General features: G+C 42.8%; 1 protein-coding gene across 5 annotated transcripts in view; it reads right to left on the bottom strand.

Moving 5' to 3' along the window:
• Plc21C (Phospholipase C at 21C) overlaps positions 1–15,205 on the bottom strand; it is a 952,170-nt gene that overhangs the window by 262,954 nt on the left and 674,011 nt on the right. For all 5 annotated transcript variants that reach the window (XM_076198141.1, XM_076198143.1, XM_076198142.1 and 2 more), the window contains exon 10: positions 2,932–3,083. In XM_076198141.1, the coding sequence (XP_076054256.1) occupies positions 2,932–3,083 (152 nt within the window). The remainder of the gene's footprint in view (positions 1–2,931; positions 3,084–15,205) is intronic.

Raw genomic sequence — 15,205 nt, 5'->3', positions numbered from 1 at the left:
CCCTAAGGTTCCGACACTTCTGTGCCGAATATCCACCAACATACGTGAGTCAACACAAACGACAATGGAACGCTGAGGGTCTCGCGCCACAACGGTCACCATCACTTCCGGGCAAAAAGGCCATCAGCGACGGGACACCTAGAGCGTGCGCGCACATTCCAGAGCATTTCAGGTAAAACATAATAAACAATATTGAAAAACAACACAGAAACATCCTGCAGTACAGCATAAAATCATACAGCTAATCGTATAACACCCAGGAAAGATATGAGAATATAACGTCAATGAAGGCTACTTTTTCGTTGTCGTCAACAGTGTGTGTGATTCACCATAGTCTTGGATCACGTGTTGGGCTCGTGATCGACAGCTATTACCCTCCCGGAAGAGAGCTCGGAGTTCATATATGACCGATCTATGGGTATTGCTGTGACTTTACATACACACACGCACACACGCGCGCGCGCACACACACAACTCCCCGTCCACGAGAGTTGGGGTAACAACTCGCAGCACAGCGATACTGAAACTATTTCAGCCCTGGGCGGGATTCGAACCCGAACCGACGTAGTGGCGGCCGCGATCGTTCCCACCGCGCCATAAATGTGTGATTGAGATTCACAGGTCTTGGATCATCTGTTGGACCCGTGATCGACAGCTATTACCCTCCCGGATGAGAGTTGAGAGCTTTTATATGACCTTACACACACGCGCGCGCACACACACACATGCACACACACACACACACACACACACACACACACACACACACACACACACACACACACACACACACACACAACTCTTTGCCCACGAGAGTTGGAATGCCGGTTCGCAGTGCTGAAATTATTTCACCCCTGGTCGGGATCGAAGTCGGACCGCTGAATTAGCGGTTGCGAACACTACCACTGCGCCTTGTGTGTGTGCGTATGTGTGGTTCACCATGGTCTTGGATCACGTGTTGGACTCGTGATCGACAGCTATTTTCCCTTCGGAAAAGAGAGTTCAGAACTCATATATGACCGATCTGTGGGTAATACTGTGACCTTACACGCGCACACACACACCCAACTCCCCGCTCACGAGAGTTGGAGTAACGACTCGCAGCTTAGCGATACTGAAATTATTTCAGCCCTATGCGGGAGTCGAACCCGGACCGACACAGTGATAGCCGAGAACTCTACCAACTGCGCCACGAGTCGTGTGTGCGTGCGTGTGTGCGTGTGTGTACAGGAGCTGCAGGTGAATGTGCATGAGTGTATGCACGTGAATGTGCGTGCGTAGCCTATGTAACAAGGAAAAACGACCTTGGTCTCAGTTGGCAAAGGAGGACTACTATCACCATTAGCAGCAGCAGCAGCAACAGCAGCAGGAGCACCATCTCAATGGGGCGGAGACGCGGGATGAGTCAGGCTGAAGCGGCTTGAGACATCGCTACCACCTCACCGAAGGAGTGCCCCCGAGGTTTGATAAATCAGCACGGCGGTGGCAAAATGAAAAGGGCAAGTACCGCCCGGTAAGGAAGGGGCTCTTGGTGGAGAGCAAGAGGAGTGGGCGAGTGAGGAAAAAATAAATAAAATGGAGGAAAGAGGGAGGGGCCGCTGTGGAGGGGTTCAGGGGAGGCTGACATATTGGATGGGGGAAAGCGAGGGGAGAAGTAGCCGGGGGAACTGAACAAAGTGTGAAGAATTAACAGGAGTAACAATTAGGCCATGGAAAAAGTTGGATGAGGAAAGGAGGACGAGTTCAAGTAGGAGGAAAGGAAGAGGGCGGAAAAATGAGGAAGGGAGAGAGGAGAAGGGGGAGGAGGAGAGGGAGGACAGAGGAGGAGATGGAAGTAGGAGAGGGGGGAGGAGGAAAGTAGCGAGAAGGGGTGGAGGGGAGAAAGGAAAGGAGGGGACATGGGGAAAGGAGGGCAAGGGAAGGAAAGAAATGGGAACAGGTCGGGGAAGAAGAAGGAGCTACAATGGGGAGAGAGGAGGAAAGAGGAGAGGGAAGGGAGGTGTAGAGAAGGTGGAGACGAAGGAGGGTTAGAGAGATGGAGGGGGGAGGGAGGGGTGGAAGAGAAGCGAAGGAGGTGGGAGAAGGGGAGAAAAAAGAAGTGGGGGGAGGGGAAGAAGAGGAGAAGGAAGTGAGGAGTGGAGGACGGAGGCAAGAGAGGGGGGGGGGATAATAAATGTACGGTGGGTAATGGGGAAAAGATGAGTGGGCGAACAACTATGATCTAGTCCTTGAGGGGGAAGAACAAGGTGGGTCCTGGTGAAGTCTCAAGGGAGGGCAGAAAGTGATTTTTTTTTTTTTTTTTTTTTTTTTAAGGGGGCCGGCGGAGGTGGGGAGGGGGGGTAGGCGAGACGAAACAAACTGAAGAGGAAATATTTTGGCGCTGACAACCATTACTTGTATTCTTTGGCGACAGCATTGTGCCGAAGAGGTGGAGTCGCAGGAGAGATTTAAAAAGAGAAATATGAGAAGTTAATTTTTTTTTTTTTTTTTTTTTTTTGCGGAGACATGTCTTTAATCATAAAAGATAGCTGCGTGACTCTGGTCCGTGGGGATATTATACAACCAACATAGTACAGGGGAATGAAGGAAGCAGGCGAAAAGTTGCGAAAAGAGAAGTGAAAGAAGAAAGTAGAGAGAAGCGGAGGAAACAAGAGAGTCCTGAGGGATGAAGAGGTGAAAATGAAAAAAGAAAGATGGAAGGAAGACATAACAAAGAGAAACAAGAGATTATGGCGGGAAAGAAGACATTTAAGGATATGAAAGCAAGAAAAGAAAACAGAGGAAGTAGAGAGAGGAGAGAGAGGGAGGGAGAGAGAGAGGAAAAGGAGAAAATGGAGAAGGAAAAGGAGGAGGAGAATAGGAAGAGGAGGAGGAAGAGGAGGAGCATGGGGGTGGGGTGGCGGCATTTTGGGTAGAGGGCGTGTCACTTGCCTTTGCGCTGATTTCCGGAACGAGCGTGTAACCGTGGACGATGACGGGCTCCTCAGTGCGTCCGTTCCAAAAGTCGAGCTCGACGCAGCGACATCCGGAGAGGAGACACTGACGGTACATCTCCACCGACGATCTCCCCGTCAGCTGGTGGCCTTCGGGGTGGAGGGGAACAGGAAAAAGAAATCGTCAGGGCGACGTCACGGTGTATACAAAGTCTTGACATATATCAAAATATAGAATGTCGTAAAAAAAATCTTACGAGTTTCATAGGTTTCAATTTATTACTTATGTTTTGCATTTAGTTCTAATCTTTTTAGTGCATAAAAATGATGGCCGAGTGACACTTCCACAAAAATAACATAGGTATTCGATTAGTAGACCATCTAGCCATTTATCTATTTTTCCACCAATTTAAATTCTCATAAAAATATAAAAGTAACACAGTATATGTACAGTATATATGGCCTAGTATGTACATATTTACTTTAATACATTTTATTATTGACCTTACAAAACTTGATGATGTTTTATGTTCTTATGTCATCGAAGACACCATAGTTCAATTCTAAATCTCTCGACAGTCATCCACCTGTTGAGCCGCAACACACACAGCAATCACATGTCGATTAAACACATCAAAACAAGCGGAACCACTTTGCTAAATAAAATTGCCCAAGCTTGGCCTAGACATGTGCTTTTATCCGCAGCCGACCTCGTTATGGACCGATAAGTCCACTCTTGCTTCGCACTGTAACCCATAATATGAGGCATCCAGAAACAAAGGGCCATCCTCGCCACTTTTACTGGTTTCGAGTTAAGCACGGATCGTGAAGGGTATAAGCTTCCCCCCCCCCTCTCTCTCTCTTTCTCTCTCTCTCTCTCTCTCTCTCTCTCTCTCTCTATATATATATATATATATATATATATATATATATTTGTGTGTGTGTGTGTGTGTGTGTGTGTGTGTGTGTGTGTGTGTGTGTGTGTGTGTGTGTGTGTGTGTGTGTACATCCGTGCTTAACTCGAAACCAATAAAAGTGGCGGGAATGCCCCTGTTTCTGGACCCCTCATATAAGGAAAGAGTCAGCCAAGCCTAGATTCCCAAGAACCCTTGCACCCTGGCCTACTTACTTCAGGCACCCCGACTTTCATCTACTGGAATGAAAATACAAAATCAGACTAAGACTCAGGCCGCGAGGCCGAAGAAGCCAGCCATCTGTCTGTCTAAAGCAATGATTCTCTACCTCTTTAATCACGAACCCCTTATTTATGAGTATATACAACCCACCTTCATTACCGACGGGGATTAGATACCAAGATACCCGTCGATACATATTTTCTTTTGGCCAAGAACGAATTGTGGTATATTGCCTTCTGGTGGTATACTAACAAGCGGAGGTATATTACTCTCTGGGGGTACATTACCTCCAAGGGATAAAGAGCCACCTGGTGGGACATTAAACTCTAGTTGTATATTAATACCTCCTTCTTGGGGGTATATTTTTCTGTAGCGATACATCACTTGGTAGTACATTATCCCATGGGGAATATTACCCCCTGGGGCGTACTTCATGCTGCATTCAATAAGTGATTCATATCTTAAAGTCGTGCATTTATAGTTGTATAGAATGCTGACCAAAATTATTTTTTCGTTTGAATGTAAGGGAGAGCTGGAGATGTGTGTGTGTGAAGGGTGGAGGGGGAAGGAGTTGCCCAAGGCTCTGAATCCAGTGAGAGTACTGGGTAATTGGTCCCCAAAAAGTTTGGGGACCATAGCCCGTGGGAGATGGGGTCACCTTAGCGACTTTTTTAAGGGAGAGGAAGAGGAGGGGGAGGAGATACTGGATGACGACTGGACCTTTGACTTGTGGCTATTCGTAATTTTTGGTCGTCAAGAAAATAATAATAAAACATAAATAAATACACACAAAAAAAATAATAATAAATAAATAAATAATAATGCGGACCAGACATTACGGCATTTCTCCGCTGCAATCGAAATCTACAACAAACATCGATATAAATGCAATTTTTTTGACTAATGTAAATAATCATATAATAACTACTATATATAAACTGTCTGAAAATTATAACGTTAAGCTTTTCGTCTTAGATTTATCTGTACATTTAATTCAATAATAATTGAAAAAAATTAAGGCGCATAAAAAATACTGACCACATAGGATTATCAGTAAGTCTGTATTTCGTGTTTCCTTCCAGCTCTGCGACTCATAGCAGGGCTTATTGCAATCCACAGTTTTTCGTCGTAGGGCACGTGTTTTTTAAGCGGTCACAATAATTAATGTATTAAGAATTTCTTGTTGTTTTCGCATTATTGCTAATTAGAAGTGGTTTTCAGCTATCATATTATTTAACGATGTCTACTAGGAGTAAGCTGCCATATTTCTTAGTCCCCAAGCTCCATCTCAGACGATGGCTCATACATTTACTCTTTTACTTCAGGATTATTTCATTGTTAAATTTTCAGCTCAGGATCACCATTATACAGCAGCAGAATTCATATAACAATGCGAAAATAATATAGTCAATACAAACGTCAGTAATGGGTCTGATAAAATCTTATTCGTGAGATCTCAACTTGTTCCTAACTCATTGGTAGTTAAAATGATGGCAGCCTCATGGTCAATGTAAATATTCGACTGATCAGTGTTCATAGGTTCTGAAACCTAAGACAGAGACCTCTCATCAACTTAGGCAAACTCAGTCTTATATTCACCAGCGCCCATATCACAAACCAAGGGATTGACCAGAACTAGCCGGTTTCAGATCATCCATTTGGTGGCTGCTGAGTCTTTTCAATTACTTTCCAATTTCTTACAGAGAACACACCTATCTCACTCACAGCAGATATTAATGCAGAATGTAGTCTTACAAGTAGAAGGGCTTATTATGCTCTCAGGGATTTGTACAATCTCCCTTTATCTCCTTTTTGTAATAGATTGCATTCTGTACAAGGTTCTTCCTTGCCTATTCTTGGGTCTGTTCGCATTCCCTAAAGATTTTCCTCTCATGCTACCGTTTTCCATGTCACTTTTGTTGTTGTTTCTGGAATTGCTATTATGTATGATTGCCTCTAGGGCATTGATGCTCTTACAGATCATGGCGTAGATATATCTCCTAGGCGACGTGTAGTGACCTTTCATAATTCTGTTATTCCTGCATAGAATAGGCCAGTTTCCCCATGTAACTCCCCTTCTGTGCATGATCAAACCATACAGTTGTCTTCAAAGGGTTCTAATAGTTTTGACTCTCTTATTCTTCCTTGTGCTACTGTTGTTGTAGGCGAGCATTATATTGGACCTTCAAGTTCAGTTCGAGTCTCGGTGCGCATTTCAGGTGCTCCAATTGGTTCTGACGTCTTATCTCAGCTTGACTCTGTTTGTGTTCGTCGTCTAGCATTGGAGAGAACTCTCTCCACTATTCGTGAGGATCATGTTACCACAGCTATGGTAATCAACGTCAATGGTGTTCCTATCCCTCTTTCCTGGGATTCATTTAGGTTCCTTTGAAGTAGCTGACGTTGACACTGTCCAGAATTCGCCTCCTATCATAGCAGCTTCGGTGCTACGTCTCCACAAGTGACACAGCTCACTTGGCCTCTCGGTATGCAACGTTTGTAGGTGATATTGACTTTCCTGAGGTGATGCCTCGTCTCACTGACCTGTTAGTGACCCACCGTCAAGTTCTGGGTTTACCTGGTAATCCATTAAGAGTTACGGATCGTGTTGTTCATAGCACTGATCTTCAGCCAGATGCTCGACTTGTTTGCGTACCCTCTTACAGGTTGCCTTACTCTCGTCGGCTTGTAGCCCAGTCCTTAGTTGACGACTTGTTACGTGAAGGCGTTGTACACGAGTCTCACTCAGAGTGGAACTCGTCGCTCCTTCTGGTGCCTATGAAAGATGTTTTCTTTGGTCCTGTTATTGATTATATTATAGGCGAGTTAATGAGGTCACTATTCCAGACCATTGCCCTTTGTCTGTGTTAAGTGAACTCCTCCAGTCCATTGGAACAGGTAATATGGTGTTCACCAACTTAGACTTAAAGGCGGGCTTCTGGCAGATTCCCTTTCTGCAAGTTGAAGCTCCTATTGTAGCCCTATGAACTGAGCTTTACTTATTAACTCCATTTTCCATGGCCTAGTAGGATGACTTAATCTTAGTCTCCAAGGATGTGAAAAGCCACTTCAATAAGTTGTTCGTGGTCTTGCAACGTTTTGCTGATGCTGGATTGAAACTCAATTTGCCCAAGTGTTCGTTTTTTAAGTCTAGCATCCAATTCCTAGGTCATGTTGTAGACAAACATGGTATTCACACCACAAATGATAAAGTCAAAGCAGTTTGGGACTTCCCTACACCTAGGTCAGTTGAACATACACGTTCCTTCCTTAGACTGACAGGATACTATCGTGCATTAAGAATTTTGCTTCAATTGCATCTCCCCTTATTTGTCTCGTCAAGAAGGATATTTTATTCCAGTGGCGTGGTGTTCATCAGGAGAGTTTTGATTCATTGAAGCATGTTCTTACTGAAGCGTATGTTTTGGCATTCCCAGATTATAGTGTTCCCTTTACATGCTTCTAGTACAAGCACTGGAGCCGTACTTATGTAGCAAGTAGATGGATGTAGACCCCATGTTATTACATATGCTAGTCGCATTCTTAACAAGCCTGAGTCTCGTTACTCTGTTACACATTCAGAGGCACTGGCAGTGGTGTGGTCTTTAAAGCATTTTCGAGATATAATTTTTGGATATCCCATTACAGTCTACACGGACCACATTGCTGTCACACAACTTTTCAAGGGCAAAAATCTTTCAGGCTGACAAGCCAGATGGTTCCTTATGATTAAAGGATTTGACCTGATCATTAAGCATATTCCAGGACGTGCGAACAATGTTACTGATGCACTTTCACGTAATATACCTATAGCTGCAGTTACAGTAATTGACAACTTCTCCCTGCAGGACCTGGCCAAAGCTCAGCGTGAGGACCCTGTCTGGTCCGCTGTCACTTATGCTTTGGAATCTGGTGATGATACCACCTTACCAGATTTACTTGTATTCTCTCAATATACATTACATAACATTACTACAAATACTACTTAGCAACTATGTCTACTGTGCCTGTAAGAGCAATTTTTACCAACAAGTTTGAATATTGACATAGTTTCAAGTTCGAATTTAGTTACAGTTTTTCTTCTGAAACAATCTACAATCACCACAACCTTTCCATGTGTCATTTGGAGATAGCAACAACAACTTCAATAACCTACCTATGTATAACAATCGAAATAAACTACCTCTGGATAACTAAATTTGAACCTGATGACCGCCAGGGCTGAGCACCCCGAAGCGTGAAAGTTCGATTGGTACAACGATAACGCTATCTGATAACGAAAATAGTCATGTCGGGGGGATGGGGGGGTCTACTGAATTCGAGACAGATAAGTCACGTTCCTTTTCCTACAATGCACTGTCCAAAAGACACTACGCATAAAGGATACTTGGATCCTGGCGGCAACAAAACTACAAGATGTCCAGGGTAGGAGAGGCAGGGGAATGAGGGGAATATGTCAGTTATTTCACCTGAATAAGAAATGGTACAGTCGGTGGAACACGTTTTTCGACACTGCTGGTTTAAAATATGATAAAAAAAAATCCGGCATGGGTTTGGGAAGAGATTTCAAAAGGAGACTATCTCTTCACCCGTAACAAATCACGACAATGCTTCCTACGTGTCAGATACCAAAAGCGCTCACTTGAATGTGTCGAAGAACTTGTTTTCCCAATCGTTGACGGGAAATAAGAGCAAAAATGGCATTGCACATAATCACTATCTACCATACAACAAGTTACCCAAGGCACATCAGACCAAAGTGTGGACAGTTAGGTTCGTGTTGCGAAAAGAAAACACCCACCCACGTGGAGGCTCACCAAGACCCTGGCCGGCATCCCTACCGCGCCCTCCAGTAACATAATAATGATAATATGCCGGGCAAACAACGGGACGTAATCATGGGATAGGTCCTCGGCGTGAAGCAATACTTAATTACATGCACCTTTTTTAACTTAACGCTTAACATGCAAACCCTGAAGGTATTCAAGAAGATTTTTTTTCCTTTTTAGTATCTAGCAACCATAATTCATCTGTAGTCCTTTTTCTCCCTTCTATCTTATTACGACTCAGCTTTGTTTCAGCCTCCCTCCTCCTTCAACAGTGCACACAGCTATCAGGGAAAGAGAGATCTGTAACTTTAATCCATTTAACTGACCGAACCAAGTTCGATTTTACTTTGATTTAGCCCAAAATGAGTTTATGTGAACCCCACGGACACAGTTGAAAGCAATCTCAACAAATCCGTTTACATCGAGCGGACACCTTTCAAGATTTTGTACCAACTAACTTCAGACGGTTTCATTCACACGAGATAGTTACAGATCCCTTGCCCTGAAAAGGGTAAAATAATTTGGTTTTGATCATCGAAGGGTCCATGCAGAACCGATTTAATTGTGTCTTTAACCTTCTGAGCGCCTCACACGACTTGTAAGTCTATTTTTTCTGCTGCCAAATTATTTTATTCAGTTCAGGGTGAGAACAGCAGAAAGCGAAAATGGCGCGGCATTTTTCGGGTATCAAAAACAAAATTTCGACTCAAAGATTACTTGAAGGTCCTCTTAAAAACAAGGAGTATAGCTACGGGTCTTACGCACTGCAATTGAGACAGCGTCAAGCCCGCTCAGTAGCAAGGAGGTACAACTTAAGTGAATAAAATAATCTTCCATTGGTCGGAGGTAAAAGGTGTAACTACAGAAAGCGAGGAAATCTTATTTCACTGCCTGCATCAATACACACAGAATTAGTTCTTATCAAATAGAGCCGATTTAAATAAAATTCCCTTTCCAACTATAAAAATACCTAACTGCGCTGAAGTGAGGCCATATTTTGCTAAAGAACCTTTTGGTTGTCATCCAACGCTGTCGTCCAAGACGCACATTCTACAAGCGACATGACGTATGACCCGCGTCGTCGTCGTCGCCCGCCATTTCCCTTTAGTCAGTCAGTCAGGCGGGCAATTATTTGGTGACGCACAGCGTCAGCTACCACTCTTCTTGTACGGATTACTTGCACGGCCATGCGCCGGGCCTCGTCGTTTCGATCAAAGTCCAATGAAACGATGTCCTGAGTGTTGTTCAGGAAAAAGTCCCATCACTTTTCTTCTTTTCCTCCTTCTCTTTCTCCTATCCCTTCCAGTTCTCCCGTCCTCCTTCCCATATCGGGGCAGTGACTGCATCAGTTTTATGTAGTCAATATCTTAGAAAATTTTATGACATCCCTATGGTCCAGTCACACAATATTATCTTGTAAACTAATTTACACTACTAAAAAAGTTGATCACCTGCAACTTACTATTCTTACCGCCGACGAAATATATAACTCATCCTCCCCTACTCTTCCTCTCCTCTTCCTTCTTTTCTTCTTTCTCCTCTTCCTGACCATATCTCTCATCCATGGCCGTCAGGTAAATACACCCTTGACAATCCCTAGCGCAACCACACTTATTAAAAAATACGATTATTCCTATTATCATTATTGCCATTGCACTACAATCTCCACAACTACTTCGATTTTACTCTGTCACCTCTAAGTCTCTTTCGTCCCTAAGTAGAAACATGTCACCACTATTGTACTCGATTTAACACTCCAGCGAGCAGTGTACTATGTTGCAACAATATATACATATATATATATATATATATATATATATATATATATATACATATATATATACACACACACACATATATACATATGTGTGTGTGTGTGTGTGTGTGTGTGTGTGTGTGTGTGTGTGTGTGTGTGTGTGTGTGTGTGTGTGTGTGTGTGTGTGTATTAGGTGGGACCTCAGTGCTAAAGTGGGGAGGAACATGGGAGATGAATCGTGCATTGGGAACCTTGGAGCACGTGAGAGAAATGATAGAGGCAGAATTTTGCAGAGAACTACACCATGATTAGCTTGTTATCAAATGCATATAAATTATTTCCCAAAATCCTTACAAACAGACTGAGTAAAGTTTTAGATGGAAACCAACCAACAAAATTGGCAGGGTAGGCGGATACTGGACTACATACAATTTCAGACGATGACCCAATTAATCGAGGAAACGATAGAATACAATATACCCCTTTGTAAGGGTACTACAAAATATTTACGCGAAAGGTAATGCTGTAATTCGACTACATGATAGGGGAAATATAAAGATCGAGAAAAGAATAAGGCAAAGCGATCCTATTTCACCCAAACTACTTACAGCTTGCTTGGAAGAGATTTTCAGAAGGTTGTGTTGGGAAGAGGAAGGTTTGTAGATAAATGGTGAATATTCTAATCATCTAAGATTTGTGAATGACAATATTCTTATTTCAAAAAGAGCAGAACACTTGCAAGATATGCTGAGTGATCCGAACAAGGAAGGTCTCACAGTAGGTTTGAAATTGAATAAGAGTAAAATAAAAATAATTTTCAACACGAACGTTCAATGTAAAGTGGTTATAATCAATTGTGAGAATCTTGAAGAAGTTGAGGAGTATAACTATCTAGGCCAAATGCTAAAATTGACAAAAGATCATGATAATGAAATGAAAAGGTGTATTACGTTGGTTTGAAAATGTTTGGTAAATACAAGAACATCAAGAGATGCCCTCTACTTCTGAAAGCAAAGTTCACAATCAACGTATAATGCCAGCCATTATACTCGTACACCAATGTGAGACTTAGAAACTGACGAAGGCGATGGAGACAAAACTAAAGAGTACACAAAGGAGAATGGAGAGATCAATGGTAGGAATAACGCTGAAAGACAGGAAGAGGGCAAGTACATAACACTGGAGTGAAAAATATTGTGGAGGCGGTGAAAGAGAGGAAGTGAAATTGGGCAAGTAAGTTTGCGCCAACGAATGATGAGCGATGGAGCAAATGTGATAATGAGTGGGCGACGTGAGATGGGAAGTGTGGTCAAAGGAGACCAGAAAGGAAGTGGAGAGCCGAGATTTAGAAGTTTACGGGAGTGACGTGGCAGAGGTTGGTGCAGTCGTGCGAGTCATGGAATGGTATGAGAGTGGCCTTTGTTTAGCAGCGGACTCGAAATGGTTGATTGGTTGATTGAATGTGTGAGTGTGTACATGTATACAACATATATAACGGAAAAACCTCAAAGGAAAAAGATAAACTGATGACCAAGCGCTTTCGTCTATTCAGACATCCTCAGGGTACATGAGGATGTCTGAATAGACGAAAGCGCTTGGTCATCAGTTTATCTTTTTCCTTGGTGGTTTTTCCGCATATTTAGAACCGCGAGTTTATGTGATTTCTCATGCAACATATATAACATGGAACTGCCTAGTGCAAGCCCTATGGTATCTTGTAGTATCCTTCATGCCTATGTTGTTATGTATATATATGTGATATATACTAACACAGTTGACTGGCGTTCCCCATACGACAAACGGCATTTCGTGCCAATTTTTGGTAAAAGTCCGTTGAGAAATGATTACGTTGCAAGAAAACAAGCAAACACGGCTGTTCCTATAATGCAGATTTTATATTTTCTTCTCTTTTCGAACGCTGAAATTATTCTTTTTCATATTTTTCTTCCTTGAATAACAGCATGTGGAGCTCAGGTCATGCGGATCTTTTATAATCGAAAGCTCCGGGATTGAAGTCGTCGTATATCGCTCCATTTTGCTACTGCCCTCCTTAAAACTCCTTTACCACCGCCACGACTCCGCCTCTTCAGTCCAATATCGTTCCCAATGATAGAAACGCTGGTTATCACCGATGAAACACTTCAAGACATACTCTATCGAAATTCCGCACGGCCATGCAATTTGCAAAATATATATTTTTTTTCTCTCTCTCTACCGTATATTGACCAAACTCGATCTAAGGCCCATAAGGCATAAATATCGCGATGCGTTTTCCATTTTTTAATTTCATTTTTTGCTAATTTGGAAACTCCTTGGGTAATGTCCACGAATCCTCTGGAGATATGGTATAACAGACAGATGGACAAACGAACGGACGGACAAACATGGCTAATATATATATATATATATATATATATATATATATATATATATATATATATATATATATACATATAACAAAGGCTCTTTCCCCCTTACAAGGGAGGTAGCCAAAAAACAAAGGCATAAAATCCACTCCCACCCATTCCATCCCCACATACTCCACTCCCATTCATCCCCCTCCCTCCCTCTTATCTTGGCTCCTCCTGGATGACGGGTCATCCCTGCATCTCACCCACTACCCTGGGTCAGAAGCAGTGTCGCAAAAACAGCATATCCACAGCAAGACTGCTTAATTTAATCAGCGACCCCCCCCCCCACTCTCCGTCCCCTCATGCAGAAAAAGAGAAGAGGGGTGGGGGGAATCCCTTTGGGCTGCATCAATTTATTTCTCACACATAGTTCCTCACCCCCATCCCCCACTCACTCCCCCTTATGCATCACAGCATCATCCATACACAACCACTCTCCATTCACCCCTATCTTCTGTCTTCTCCCAGCCTTCCTCAACAGACATTCCACTCTTTCCTAAAGCCCCTTTTACACCATTCATCCACCTCATCCTTGGTCACTCCCCTAATGTTCACTCCTTCCACCTCTGCCTTCCACATCTCTTCTACTAATCTTTCTTCACTCATTCTTTCCATGTGTCCAAACCATCCCAATACTCTTTCAACAACCCTATCTCCCAACACCCTTTCCACCCCCGTTTTCCTCACCTCCTCGTTTCTCACTCTATCAGGCCTAATAACCCCTATCATAATTCTCAGGCGCCTCATCTCAAACACATTCAAACTCCTCCTCTCTTTCTCTTTGTAAGAGGCTGGTAGATAAGTTGGTAGAAAGAGGGGTAGAAGACGAGTGTTATATTTCTATGGGTTAATTATTTACAAACACAGCCGAAGGCGAGGGAGTTGTATAAATTCGCTCTCCGCTGTGTTTATAAACAGTGGCCGGAGGCTTTATTCCACTGCTGACTTGTAACCTAAGTGAGATATGCAGAGATTTAAGATTGCTTAAGTAAAAAAAAAAATGCATATAGACTTGTAACAACGAATATGATTGGAGAAAGGGTGGAGAACATTTAATTGGTTCACGACTGTAAGATAAGATCAAGCCCCTTGAGGAGGATCTTAAATATAAAGTTAATGATCATTGGACTAAAGAAATCAAAACATCACTTCAAAGCTCGCCTAGGATCTAACATACGTGTTCTCGGGGGATTCCTTGAGTGTACCGCAGAGAAGCACGTTGTATAAAAATTAACGGAAGGAAAGAAAATTGATAAAATTTAATTTCCCCCCTACACTAAAGAGTATATCAGAAGGAAAAGATTATACTATATGAAACTTTAATAGTGGATGATTGGAGGCAATAAGACCTATCGACTAAAATATGTGAAATAAAGACAGTAATAAGTGAAAGTGAAGAAAAGGGAAGTGATGAAAGACAAAAAGGGAGAAAAGAGGGCTTAATTTTCTTATGTTCTATGTCTCTGCCCCATACAATGCTGTCGGCACAATCACTCCTTCGTAAAATCTCTTAGCATCTATTCCCTAATGTCTATTTCTCATTATACTTTTTAATCCCCCAAGGCATGTACTTGTTTCTCTAAATCTACATTCTGCCTCACCTCCACTCCTCCCTTTCCCGCCACATTCGCACCCAAGTATCTAAAACTATCCACTTCCTCCAGTTTTTCTCCCTTAATACTCACTTCCAGTCTGCTGTCACTTTCTCCCCTTGTACATCTCATCAACTTACATTTACTCACATTTATCTTCAACTTCCTTCTTTCGCACACCTTCCCAAACTCTGTCACTTACTTCCTCAATCCCTCCTCTCATCCTGCCACAAGCGCAGTGTCGCCAGCAAACAACAACTGGCTTATCTTCCACTTTTCTCCATTTTCTTTAACCATCTCAAATCCCCGATCCATTTTCCTTTCGTTTACTTCTCGCACTATCCCATCCTTGTATAAATTGGACAGCCAAGGCGACATAACACATCCCTGGCGAAGTCCCACCTTAACCTCAAACCACTCACTCTCTCCATTTCTAACTCTAACAAAGGCTCTACTACTCTCGTAAAAATTTGATTGCTCTTAACAGGTTTCCACCTACCCCATATATCTGCAATTATTCCCACAGTGCCTTCCTGTCTGCCCTGTCA

Source organism: Oratosquilla oratoria, chromosome 14 (genome assembly GCF_046742065.1).
Source record: "Oratosquilla oratoria isolate Oo_2021 chromosome 14, ASM4674206v1, whole genome shotgun sequence".
In the NCBI taxonomy this organism is placed as follows: domain Eukaryota; kingdom Metazoa; phylum Arthropoda; class Malacostraca; order Stomatopoda; family Squillidae; genus Oratosquilla; species Oratosquilla oratoria.
Note: the sequence above shows the minus strand (reverse complement) of the source record. Positions and strands in the feature narration are given on the sequence as shown.